The sequence below is a fragment of the Sciurus vulgaris genome (assembly GCF_902686455.1).
Source record: "Sciurus vulgaris genome assembly, chromosome: 1".
In the NCBI taxonomy this organism is placed as follows: Eukaryota; Metazoa; Chordata; class Mammalia; order Rodentia; family Sciuridae; genus Sciurus; species Sciurus vulgaris.
Window position 1 is genome coordinate 116,293,578 of NC_136461.1, and position 13,076 is coordinate 116,306,653.

At 52.9% G+C, this 13,076-nt stretch overlaps 1 protein-coding gene across 1 annotated transcript; it reads left to right on the forward strand.

The window, feature by feature from the left end:
• Positions 1–372: 372 nt before the first annotated feature.
• TRIM46 (tripartite motif containing 46) lies at positions 373–12,273 on the forward strand. The gene is given in 14 exon segments (XM_079134174.1): positions 373–518; positions 1,891–2,152; positions 2,397–2,740; positions 3,389–3,532; positions 3,653–3,748; positions 6,105–6,358; positions 6,622–6,743; positions 7,719–8,021; positions 9,324–9,621; positions 11,121–11,248; positions 11,251–11,267; positions 11,269–11,343; positions 11,345–11,383; positions 11,385–12,273. Coding segments are annotated over 14 exon segments (2,277 nt in total). The 5' UTR covers positions 373–455; the 3' UTR covers positions 11,517–12,273.
• The last annotated feature ends 803 nt before the right edge of the window (positions 12,274–13,076 follow it).

The following is a 13,076-nucleotide window of genomic DNA, read 5'->3' on the forward strand; positions in this document are numbered from 1 at the left end:
ATCTATGTCTTTTCTGCCATTCAATTTATTTCACCTCTAGTGCATGTTCCTCAAACCTACCTGCCCCAAGCTCATTGCCTCAACATCTCCCGTGGACTCTTGCCCAGCCCAAACTGAAGTGCTCCCAATCTGGAGCGCATCTTCCTCTGAAACTAACCTCTTGCTTTATTATGAGGAAAATCAAGAGCTAATGAAAAATTCTAATATAAGAAATGGCAAATACCATTCCATGCTACCCAACCCCCCTGAATGCTTTTCCAAAACCACGTGGGGAGAACTATTTCCCACCCACCCCCCACCCCGACTGGCGCCGTTCAAGGCTGGTCCCTGGAGCATGCGCAGTGATACCTCACCCCCACCCCTCCCCACACCCCCACCCGGCTCCTGCATTAAGCCCGGGGTTCGCAGCCGCAGCCCGGATCAGGCACCCGGGGGCGGGCGGGCACGGTAGGGCCATGGCTGAGGGTGAGGATATGCAGACCTTCACTTCCATCATGGATGCACTGGTTCGCATCAGTGTGAGTTAAGGTGGGGTCGAGGTGAAGGGAGGGGGGCATAGAGGGGTCCGGCATAAGCCGGAACCTGGAACAGGTGGGGATCCAGGGAGATGCTGGGATGTAGACAGAGGGATAGTGGTGGCAGAAATGACTGGGAGGGTCAAGATGTAGATATGGGGGTTATCTCGGGAGCAGCCAGGAGGTGAGTACCGTGAAGGCGCCTATTTGCTGGGGTATAAGCGAGGAGGAGCTGCCTGGACGCAGCGGGCGGGCTGGGGTAATCGCCAGCAGTGCACCAGGACTAGGGCTTCAGGGGAAAGGAGCTATCCTATGAGAAGGGGGCATGTGTTAGCTTGGACATTTTCCAAGAAAACTGAGGACAGGTGGGGGATGATGAAGGAGCTACTCCAGGGTACAGTTCCAAATTTGGACCCCTCCCTGAGACCCCACCCCACCGCACCCCACTCAGGGCTGCCTCCGAGCCTGCGGTTGTCATGGCAACCAGTGCCCGGCTCTCCCAGGGGCGGTGCCAACCCTGCTCCCCCCCACCACTTCCTTCCCCCTCCCTCCCTGTCCCTCCCTCCTTTGTGTCAGCTGCGCCCCTGACCGGGATGGCTGCGAAGAGAGGGACCAAGGTGAGGTGTGGGGGTGGGGCATAGCCTGAGGACCCCCGCCACCAAGAGAGGGAGGGATACTTCCGGTGGGGAGGGGGCGAGAAGGCGGGGCGCTTGTCCTCCCCCATCCCCAGCTTGGGGAAGGGGTTGAGCGGCCGACCTGGTTGCGCTGCAGGAAAGGACTGGAAGCCCAGAGGGTAGGGGGTGAAGGGAATGGGTTGGTATAGGGAGACTAGAGGAGATGGATGGGGAAGTGAAGGATGAAGGATGGAAGCTGGGGCGGCCGCAGGCCTGAGCCGCGGCAGGAGGATGGAGAGCAAGCAGTGCCTGGCTGGTGGGGAGGAGTCATGCGTGTGTGGGGGGTGCTAGAGAAGGGGGCGGGGGTCTGCATCAAGCTGCAGAATGGGCGGTGCCCTTGATATATATGCGGGGGTGGGGGGCAGGTGGCCCAGAGATGGAGGGATGGAGACAGGTGAGCAGGGCTACCTTCCCGGGGCCTCTGCAGCAGGAGTGATGGGGGTGGGGGTTGAAGCTGGGGAGTCAGGAGCTCCAACTATCCCTTCTCTTTGGAGTCTTATCTCTGCAGGAGGGAAACAGAGGCAAGGGACAGAGGGCTGGGAAGATGTGTGAAACAGGTCAAGGCAGGTACTGGGCAAAACCCATAGGTAGCTTGTCTTGCCCCTTCCTGAGACTGCTGGGATCTCTAAAGGTTGCTAAGCAGCCTGCTCAGATATGCCCAAGTGTCCAAGCTCTGATTCAGCCTCCTGGTCCCTCCACAGACAAGCATGAAGAACATGGAGAAGGAACTGCTGTGCCCAGTGTGTCAAGAGATGTATAAGCAGCCATTGGTGCTGCCCTGTACCCACAACGTGTGCCAGGCCTGTGCCCGGGAGGTGTTGGGCCAGCAGGGCTACATAGGTCATGGTGGGGACCCCATCTCCGAGCCCACCTCTCCTGCCTCCACCCCTTCTACCCGCAGCCCCCGCCTCTCCCGCCGAACTCTCCCCAAGCCAGATCGCTTGGACCGGCTGCTTAAATCAGGTGGGGCTGGGGCCTGTGGGATGGGGGTGGGAATGTAGAGCCATCCATCAAGAAGATGGAAGGGGTCCATCACTGGTCAGGGCCATCTGCCTGTCTTTTCAGGGGTGTAGATATTGCTTATTTGAGCTCTGATGAGAACTGAGCTCTGGCACAATAAAAATCTAATTTTTAAAAATTGAACAGACTTCACCCACCCCCAGTCAGCTGTATCTCTTACCTCCTCTACCTCCGGGTCCCTCTACAGGCTTTGGGACATACCCCGGGCGGAAGAGAGGTGCTTTGCACCCCCAGGTGATCATGTTCCCATGCCCGACCTGCCAGGGTGACGTGGAGCTGGGGGAGCGGGGCCTGGCGGGGCTTTTCCGGAACCTGACCCTAGAACGTGTGGTGGAGCGGTACCGCCAGAGTGTGAGCGTAGGAGGCGCCATCCTGTGCCAGTTGTGCAAGCCCCCACCACTAGAGGCCACCAAGGGCTGCACAGAGTGTCGTGCCACCTTCTGCAATGAGTGCTTCAAGCTCTTCCACCCCTGGGGCACCCAGAAGGCCCAGCATGAGCCCACCCTGCCCACCCTCTCCTTCCGCCCCAAGGTGAGCCAACCCTTGTAGGGCCTGGGGAGGGAGGGACATGGATGGGGTGCCTGGCATTGTGGGTTTCCAAAATGAGGTGGACAGGGGCTTACCACTGCCAAGTTCCTTTCTCTGGAATAAAACCGTGCGAGAAAGCACTCAACATCTCTGGGCCTCCATCTCATCTGCTGCATGAAGATGAATATTTGCCTTATAATATTCATACCAACAGGGTTGTGAGTAGGATCACAGGAAATAATGTTTGTTCAGTACAGTGTTGTCTATACACGATTCACTCACTGAATAAATATTTATTAAGCACCTATGAGCATGATACTATTCTAGGCATTGGGGGTACAGCAGTGAACAAGATGGACAAAATTAATTATGAACCACAAGCCTTAGATTAATTATTACCATTATTATCATCATTACCACACATCCCGCACCATAGGTGAAAGGAGAAATGCGGGTGAGATGGCATTGCCTGGACTGCGGGAAAGCTTCTGTGATGTCAATGTGCACCACCAGATGGCACTGTGGAGCACCACCCCTGATGCTTTCCCTCACATCTGACCAGTGGAGGAGGGCACCCAACTGTTCAAGTGATGGGTCAGAACCTTTACACACACCGGTGGCTGACTATCTCATTGCCCTTTGTATCTCTAGGGCCTGATGTGCCCAGACCACAAGGAAGAGGTGACCCACTACTGCAAGACATGTCAACGGCTGGTATGCCAACTCTGCCGGGTGCGGCGCACCCACAGTGGGCACAAGATCACACCAGTGCTCAGCGCCTACCAGGCCCTCAAGGTGAGGACCCTCTCCTCACCCAACCCTGTGCTAACTCAGTCCTGCACCCTCACATACCTCCTCCTAACTGCTGGCTTCTGCTGAGCCAGGCATGATGCCCACCTCCTTCTTCCCCCTCAGGACAAGCTGACAAAGAGCCTGACATACATCCTAGGAAACCAGGACACAGTACAGACCCAGATCTGTGAGCTGGAGGAGACCGTCAGGCACACCGAGGTGAGGGAAGGCATGGAGGTGGGTCTTGGGCTCTAACGGGGAGTGGGAAAAAGAAGGGGATATGGGTGGGCATGCCCCCATCACCTCTCTGCCAGCTCAGGAAGCCTGTGAGGAGTGACTGTGTGTCATGAAAGTTCTGGTTAAACTTGATTGGCAGGAACACTAGTGTCCCAGGGAAGGCTGTACCTGGACTGACTCTAGTGAGGTTGGGAAGTTATTGCTCAGGATAAGAGCTCAGATGCCCTCAGCCTCACTTTCCTATTGAGTATAGCACATAAGCCTGGAGCTCAGTGAGGCCATGTCTCTGATCTTGTGCTAGACTGAATCACCTGACATGGGGACAGGCAATGAGGATGGCATGGCTTCCAGTGCACATGAATTAGCATGGTCCAAGTGGACATTAGTGTGGTCACTGTTTCTCTTATTTGGATGAATCCTTAAGGGACTGGGATTATGAGGGAGTTAAAGCAAACTATGCCAAACTGGTATATTGATTATTTCAAGTTGAAATCATTTGAGGAACTGAACTTCAGAAAGGGCCATTTGGACCTTTGGATCAGGTGCAGTGGCCAATGCCTCTAATCCCAGCAACTCAGGAGGCTGAAGCAGGAGGATTGCAAGTTTGATCCCAGTCTCAGCAACTTAGTGAGGCCCTTTCTCAAAATTAAAAAAAAAAAAAAAAAAAAGAGCTGGGGCTGTAGCTCAAACCTAGCTCCTCTAGGTTCAATCCCTAGTAAAAAAAAAAAAAAAAAAAAAAAAACACAAGGAAAGAAAGGGCCAGTTAACCTGTATTTCCCTACATGTAACAAACCATAAAGGTTCGGAAGTGATATACTTCACATGCCAAGACCTGAAAATAGCCTTGATCATCACAGACTAGTATTTGGGGCTGTAATGAACCTAAATAAACAAACTGTTTGAAGTAACTCTTATCTTCCATTAGCTTATACCCCATTTCTCCACTTATCTCTTAGCAACATCCAGTAGAATTTAGTACCCTAATCCAGATATTCATTTATCCTGTCCTTCTTCACAAATATATTGTTCTGGGACTTGGAGTGTAGCTCAGTGGTACAGCATGTGCATAGCATGTGCAAGGACCCAGGTTCAATCCCCATTACACAACAGAAAAAAAAAAGAAAAAAAGAAAATATTCTTTTTCTTTAAAAAAAGTTTAAGCCAGGTGTGGTAATGCATGCCTGTAATCTTAATGGCTTGGGAGGCTGAGACAGGAGGAGTGAGAGTTCAAAGCCAGCTTCAGCAACTTAGAAAGACCCTAAGCAACTCAGTGAGACCCTGTCTTTAATAAAATACAAATATGGGCTAGGGATGTGGCTCAGTGGTTAAGCACCTCTGGTTCAATCCCCAGTACAAAAAAAAAAAAAGGTTTAAAAGCATCAGGCTTAGGTTATTTCTTTGGGTTTCACCGTTTTGTAAAGATCCCCATGTGCATGTAAAATTAATAAAACTTTCCAGGCACAGGGTAGTGGCACTTGCCTATAATCCCAGCTACAAAGGAGACTGGGGCAGGAGGATCACAAGTTTGAGTTCAGTTTTGGCAACTTATCAAGACCCTATGCCAAAATAAAAAGGACTGTAGCTTAGTGGTAGAGTACTCCTGGGTTCAACCCCCAGCACCACAAATATAAATTTAAATTAAATTAATAAACTTTTGTGCTGACTGGGGGCAGTGGTGCACGCCTGTAATCCCAGCGACTCAGGAGTTGAGGTAGAAGGATCACAGGTTCGAAGCCAGCCTCAGTAACTTGGCAAGCCCCTAAGGAACTCAGTGAGACCCTGTCTCTAAATAAAATACAAAAAAGGACTGGGATGTGGCTCAGTGGTTAAGTGCCCAGGGTTCAATCTCAGGTACAAAATAAAAAAAAAAAAAATTAAAAAAAAAAAAAAAGCAACTTTTGTGCTTTAGCCAGCCCTAAACAACTTAGCCAGGCTCCGTCTCAAAATAAAAAATAAAAAGGACTGGGTATGTGGCTCAGTGGTAAAGCACCACTGGGACCGATTCCCAGTACAGCTCAAATCAAATCAGATCAAATCAATGACTTTTATGCTTTTTTCCTCTATCAGTTGAGTTTTTAGATTCAATGAAAAAGGGGGAAAGAGTCCCTCTCTACCCTACAGTTATCATGTGGGCATCCAGGAAGGTTAGCACAAATGGTCAAGAGTTGAGCCCATTTCGGGGTACAGGTGTCTTAGTAACCATGAGTCTGGCCCTATTGAGTTGTGTGGGTAGGAGTTCCCCAGATCCCCTGTGGTCCTAGTGGTGCTGTGGTGTCCCAGGAGGCTGGCATAGGAAGATAGTAAGTCATGCATCCTTTGGGTATTGCTCCCTGGGCAGGTGAGTGGTCAGCAGGCCAAGGAGGAGGTGTCACAGCTGGTCCGGGGGCTGGGGGCTGTGCTGGAGGAGAAGCGGGCATCACTGCTTCAGGCCATTGAAGAATGCCAGCAGGAGCGGTTGACCCGTCTCAGCACCCAGCTCCAGGAGCACCGGAGCCTGCTGGATGGCTCAGGTCTGGTGGGCTATGCCCAGGAAGTGCTCAAGGAGACAGACCAGCCTTGCTTTGTACAAGCAGCCAAACAGCTGCACAACAGGTACTGAGGGGCGTGGCACAGGCTTCTGGGAGGCAGGGGCATTTTGGGCGTACCCAACATCTAAGACAATGTCTAGAGTCCTTGCCAGGTAGAGACCTGGGGCTTTGAGGATTTTCATTAAGCCAAACTGATGCCAGATTATTCCAATGGGTGAAGAAGAGACCCAAACAGAGACCAAGACTCTAAGGGGCAGGCGAGGCAAAATCAAGGGGAAGGGTGGCTGCCCAGATGGCAGTGCCTGACCCCTTCCTGCCCCATCCCAGAATTGCCCGAGCCACTGAGGCCCTCCAGACCTTCCGACCAGCTGCCAGCTCCTCCTTCCGCCATTGCCAGCTGGATGTGGGGCGGGAGATGAAGCTGCTGACAGAGCTCAACTTTCTGCGAGGTAAGGAGATGGCCAGGCCCATGCCCAATCACAGCCTTCTTCCCTTCCTCCCCAGCAGCGGGCCCGGGGGGCAGTGCCCACCGGGGACTTCCCCGGCCTCCTGCCTGGCCTGGCCAGCCACTCCTCCCACCCAGCCCACCCTGCCACATTGTCCTACCGCGCTCAGCGCTGCTTCTCCCTCTCTTTGTTTGTAGGCTGTGGCTACCGCGGACTCTGCTCCGGAGCACCCCAGGCAAGTCAGCGGCCCTGCCCCGGGGGCCCTGCCCCCCGCCGGGCCCCCAGACCGGCCCCTCTCCCTGTACTCCCACGCAGCTCGGCCACCCACTCAGTGCTTTCTTCTTTCCTGCTCTAACCTGACCTCTTGGTCCTCCCACGTGACCAGTGCTGTCTCTCTTCTGCCTTCTTTAGGCCCTTGCCTAATCCTGTCCCTTCTCATCTTTTGTCCTCATGACCCTTGCCTTCTGGACCTTTATTTTCTTCCCCTTGACCTCCACACCCTGCCCTGCTAGCAAGCTTGCTTTCCATCTGTTATCTCCCCATTTTCTGTCTTGCTGACTCTGGCATCTCCCTTCCAATCCTGCTTCCCCTCCTTCTGCTCAGGGCCCTCTTGCCTGGGTTCCAGTGGCCTTTGTCTCCCTCACCCTGGGGCTCCTCTTAATTCATAGAATGTCTAAGCTGGAAGGGTCCCCCAGAGCTTATCGGGTCTGATACCCTTAAGTAACCCAGAAGGAAACTGAGGCTCAGAAAGGGGATTGACTCACCTCAAGCCCAGGCCTCCTCCCCAGTGCTCTCCCACCTCTTCTCCCTTGGGCCCTGCCCTGCCCACCCAGAAAGGCCCAGATAGGGTCTTTCCTTGATTCCCTCACCCACACTCACCCCCCCGGCTCCCGCTGCTTTCCCTTTTCCTGCCCGCCCTGCCCTCCATGCCAGGCCAGTGATCAGGCCCTGACTGACCCCCACTGTCTCTTCCCACAGTGCCCGAGGCACCCGTCATTGACACCCAGCGCACCTTTGCCTATGATCAGATCTTCCTATGCTGGCGGCTACCCCCCCACTCGCCACCTGCCTGGCACTACACTGTTGAGTTCCGTCGCACTGATGTGCCTGCCCAGCCAGGCCCTACCCGCTGGCAGCGGCGGGAGGAGGTGAGGGGCACTAGTGCTCTGCTTGAGAACCCTGACACGGGCTCCGTGTACGTGCTTCGTGTCCGTGGCTGCAACAAAGCCGGCTATGGCGAGTATAGTGAAGATGTACACCTGCACACACCCCCAGCACCTGGTGAGTGAGCAGGTGGGCGGGCATGGTGTGGCAGACATGGGTGTTCCTGCAGAAGGCATGGGGATGCCAGGCTTAGGTACTCTACTGGTTCCAGGTGGGCAATGTAGAGGCAGTGTAATTTTTTTACGGGGAGTAGGAGTGCTGGGAATTGAACGCAGGGGCATTTTCCCACTGAGCAACATCCCCAGTCCTTTTAATTTTTTAAAAAACTTTTTAAAAATTTGAGACAAGATCTTGCTAAGTCATCCAGGCTGACCTCAGACTTGTGATCCTCCCACCTCAGCCTCCCAAGTAGCTGAGATTAAAGGCGGCTTGGAGGGATGGTTTAATACCTTGGTCACATGCACTCACTCTGGAGCTAGACTTGTGTTCAAATCCTAGATCTGACTCTTGCTAACTGTACCTTTGGCCAAGTTTTTCACCCTCTCTAAATTTCAGAGTTCTGTTCTACAGGGGCAGTAATAACACTGCCAGACACGACATTGTGTGACTGTAATTGCAGCAATTTGGGAGACTAAGGGAGGAGGATCATAAGTTTGAGAACAGCCTGGGGGCAACTAAGCAAGACCTGTCTCAAAATGAAAAAGAAGAAGAAGAAGAAGAAAAATAAAAGAATTACAGGGGCTGAGGTATCCTGGGTACAATTCCAGTATCCCACATAATGATAATAACAAGAATAATAATGCTTCATAGAATTGTGTGAGAATTAAACTGTTGAGATACAGGTATGGACAGCACAGTTTCTGGCTCATAATGAGGAATCAATAAATGTTAGCAAAGTGACTCTAGGAAACAGTTTGCATGCTGGGACCTGTGCATGATAGGGGACACTCACCACCAAAGCAAGGGGCAGAAGAGGTAGGAGTTGGGTATAGGGGCCAGGTGTGAGCCCCAGAGTGTGGACTGGAAAACACAGCAGATAGATGGTGGTGGGGATGTCACTAGGTGGAACAGAACAGTGGGGACTGTCCATGGGGCCGACCATGGGAAAGGGGTCGGAGGAAGCACTGTGAGTCAGCGAGGTCTGGGACACTAGTTTTTTGCTCACTGGTCATCAGTCAGACTCTTTCTGGAGCCTCATGTCCATTTGGAATTTTCCTTTCTTTTTCATTTATGCCCCCATTTCAGTTCCCCAGGACCCATTCTCATGAGTTCCCTACCTTTTCCTGGTGACTGAATGCCTTGAGAAGTTGTTCCCTGTTCTGAAATCTCACCGTGTCTTGTGCTCACACTTCACAGTCCCCAGTGCCAGTGTTTGTCCCTGAATTCTTCCTTCTGTCTCAACCCTCCTCCCTGTTCCAGTCCTGCACTTCTTCCTCGATGGCCGCTGGGGTGCAAGCCGCGAGCGGCTGGCCATCAGCAAGGACCAACGAGCAGTGCGGAGCATTCCAGGGCTGCCCCTGCTGCTGGCTGCTGAGCGGCTGCTGACTGGCTGCCACCTGAGCGTGGATGTGGTCCTGGGCGATGTGGCTGTGACCCAGGGCCGCAGCTACTGGGCCTGCGCCGTAGACCCTGCCTCCTACTTGGTCAAGGTGGGCGTCGGTCTGGAGAGCAAGCTTCAGGAAAGTTTCCAGGGTGCCCCCGATGTGATCAGCCCCAGGTCAGGCCCCTCTGGAGGGGATGGGGACCCTGGGTGGTACCTAGGGACAGGGCAGGGGTGGCAAGAGAAACACACAGACTTGCTGGGGAGGGGTTGGGAAGGAGATGAGGAGGAAACAGCAAGAACAGGGAAGCCAGGCTGGGAGGCTGTGACCAAGAAAGATTTGGCCAAGAAAGATTTGGGTTGAGAATTGGTTTTCAATGTGTGGTTGGGGAAAGGGATGAGGATGATGGAAAGGGAAACCATTTACACTTCCTTTCATCTGTCACTCAAATCCAGTACACCACATCTCCATGTCCCTATGTCCTTTCTCCCTAGTGCCCTATTTTCTCCATGAAACTTTTTCTCTCCAGGACCTCCTTCCCTTAAACATCTCATTTCCACAAGCCCTCTCCTTCCCACCTTTTTTTTTTTTTTTGTACCAGGGATTGAACCCAGGAGCACTGATCCACTGAGCCACATCCCCAGTCCTTTTATATGCAAAACATAAAAAGACAGAGTCTTAAAAAGAGAGGGTCTCCCTGAGTTGCTTACGGCACATTGTCACATGCCTGAAATCCTAGTGACTTGCCTTTAATCTCAGTGAGGCTAAAACAGGAGGATTACAAGTTCACGGCCAGCCTCAGCAATTTAGCAAGACCCTAAGCAATTAAGCAAGACCGTGTCTCAAAATAAAAAAGGACTAGAGATATAGCTCAGTGGTAAAAGTGCAAGTACCAAGCGTGATTTCCCCAACACCATTTTTCTCAACACCCTTCTATCTTGATAAGCACCACATTTGGGGTAGGGAGTACTGAGGATTTAACTCAGGGGAGCTCTACCATTGAGCTATACACCCCAGCCCTCTATTTATTTACTTATTTATTTATTTGGTACTAGGGGATTGAACCCAGGGGTGCTTTACCACATCCCCAGCCCTTTTTATTTTTTATTTTGAGACAGGGTATCTCTAAGTTGCTGAGGGCCTCCATAAGTTACTGAGGCTGGCTTTGAACTTGTGATTCTCCTGCTTCAGCCTCCTGAGCCTCTAGGATGACAGGCGTACACCATCATGCCCGGTTTTTTTGTTTTGTTTTTTGTTTTTTGTTTTTTGGTTTTTTTTTTCCACTGTTTTAAAATTTTTAAGTAGGGAGTCTTGCTAAGTTGCTGAAACCTGGCCTCAAACTTGTAATCCTTGTGCCTCAGCCTCCAGAGTCACTAGGATTACAGGCATGTGCCACTGTATCCAGCTACCACATTTCTTTAGTGTCCTGTATCAATACTTATCTTCCCTCTTCTCCAACATCTCTCACCATTGTGCTTTCCTTTCAAAAATCCTTTCCCACGAAACCAAGCCCCAACCCTATACTCTGAACCCTGCTTCTTCAACCCAAGTTGATTCCTTCCAACCTCATACTCCCAGCATTTCATTCTTCCAACATCTCATTCCCATAGTCCTCCCATGAGGATTCCCTTATGCCACCCCCCAACATCTTCCTACCCAACTCCTACTTCTGCAGGTACGACCCAGACAGCGGGCATGACAGCGGTGCTGAGGATGCCACAGTGGAGGCGTTACCACCCTTTGCTTTTCTAACCATCGGCATGGGCAAGATCCTGCTGGGGTCTGGAGCAAGCTCAAATGCAGGGTGACAGGGAGGGATGGCCACAGCTGCCAGCTGCACAGTGCCCCTGCCACCCCGCCTGGGTATCTGCTTGGACTATGAGCGGGGTCGGGTTTCTTTTCCTGGATGCTGTGTCTTTCCGTGGGCTCCTTGAGTGCCCCCCTAGACTGCTCAGGGCCTGTATGCCCTGCCTTCTGCTTCATAGGGGGTGGTGCAGTACAACTACAGGAACCCGTGGGCACCAAGCCTGAGAGGAAAGTCACCATTGGAGGCTTTGCCAAGCTAGACTGATCCTTTCATACCCCTCTGTCAATCTGGAGTCTCACTGGGCCCTGGCTTCCCCATGCCTCCTGACACTGGGTTGTTCCTCCAGCAACATCTCTCCCAAACTCTTCCCAACATGTGGTCCTGCCCCTTACCTTCTGTCTATGTCTTCCCAGGGCTTTCTCTTGAGCAAGGGACTCTCTTCAGCTCACTTCTCTGGATGTCCCCATTCTCTCCATTGCCTGTTAGTTAGCCCAGGCCCCCATGCCCACTAAGCCTCTGCCCATGCCTTGCCCTTGGCATCGTACCCAAATCATGGAGAGAGCCCTTCCTCACCCCTGTCCTGTTCCAAGGCTGACTGGGAGGGAGGGCACCTGAAAAACTGGGCATGATCCCCAGCTCTGCCCTTTGCCTTGACAAACTCCCTGCCCCATTAATGCTGAACTACAGCCTAGGGGCAGACAGACTTTTGGTCTCCCAAGCAGGGGATGGGACCCTATCATCCTGCTTTATTTGGGTCTCCCCTACCCCCCAGCCGCATGCCCCTTACCTCCCTCTTTTCCTGCTTGCATGCTTTACCTGTCCTGTTCCCATGCCAACGTGCCAAGTCTCCCTTGGGGACCCAGCTGAGGTTGGGTGTTCCTGCTGGATTGGGCCAGGCCAGGCCTCTGGTGCCTGCTGCTGCCTCCCTGCAGTGGGCACTGCTAGACCTGTACCAAGCAACAGCTGTAATTTTCATGGTTTATAAACAATAAACTGTGACGCCAGGCACATTTCTGCCTTCCCTGAGCGTGACCATTCCTCTTGATTTCTGTGCAGTGTATGGGGGTGGAAGTGTTCCAAGTTGCTTTGCTGTTGGTCAGGGTAGGTTGCCTGAGGGAAGTAAGTACCTAAGCCAGGTATGCCTAGCCTCCTGTCACACCTGTACTATGCCCAGGCCCCAACTAACCATAGCCACCAGGAGGCGCAGCACCTTGGGTGCTGCGTCCTAGATGGGTCACCTGGACAGCAACACTGGGGAATGTGGTTGAGGGCCTGGGCATTGTGCCTGGGCCCAAAGGGTCAGGGCAACCAGAATCACTTCCCCCATTCCCAGGGTGCCTAGGATCCCACCCTAGTAGGTAGCAATGGGTGTGGCATTGAGGGGCCAGGGGTGGGGCAGGGCCTGCCGCCAGTGCCCGGATCGACCCAGCCCCCGCTTATCACAGCGGTGTTGACTCTGCCGCTATTATCATTGCCCAAGGATTTGCTTCACACCCGGGCAGCTAAGAATAGAGCTGCCTGGGGGCACGGTGCCAGGAGAGAAGGGTGGCCAGCACAAGCGAAACGCAGGCTGGAAGAGAGGGGCGAGCCATCCACTGGCCGAGCCACGTGCTGTCGGTGCCGAGTCATACCGGCCCACCGGAGCCCGCCTAGGTTTCATTCCTTCTTCCTCCTGTGCACAGGAATGGGGAGAGGTGACTCTTGAGTTCTCCTGCAGGTTACCCTGTGCCCCAGTTTTACTTCTTCTCCCACATCTGCTTCTCAAACCCTGCTCCTTGCCTCCTTTCCTCCCTCAACTTCCCCAAAGTCCCTTCCAGGGTTCTT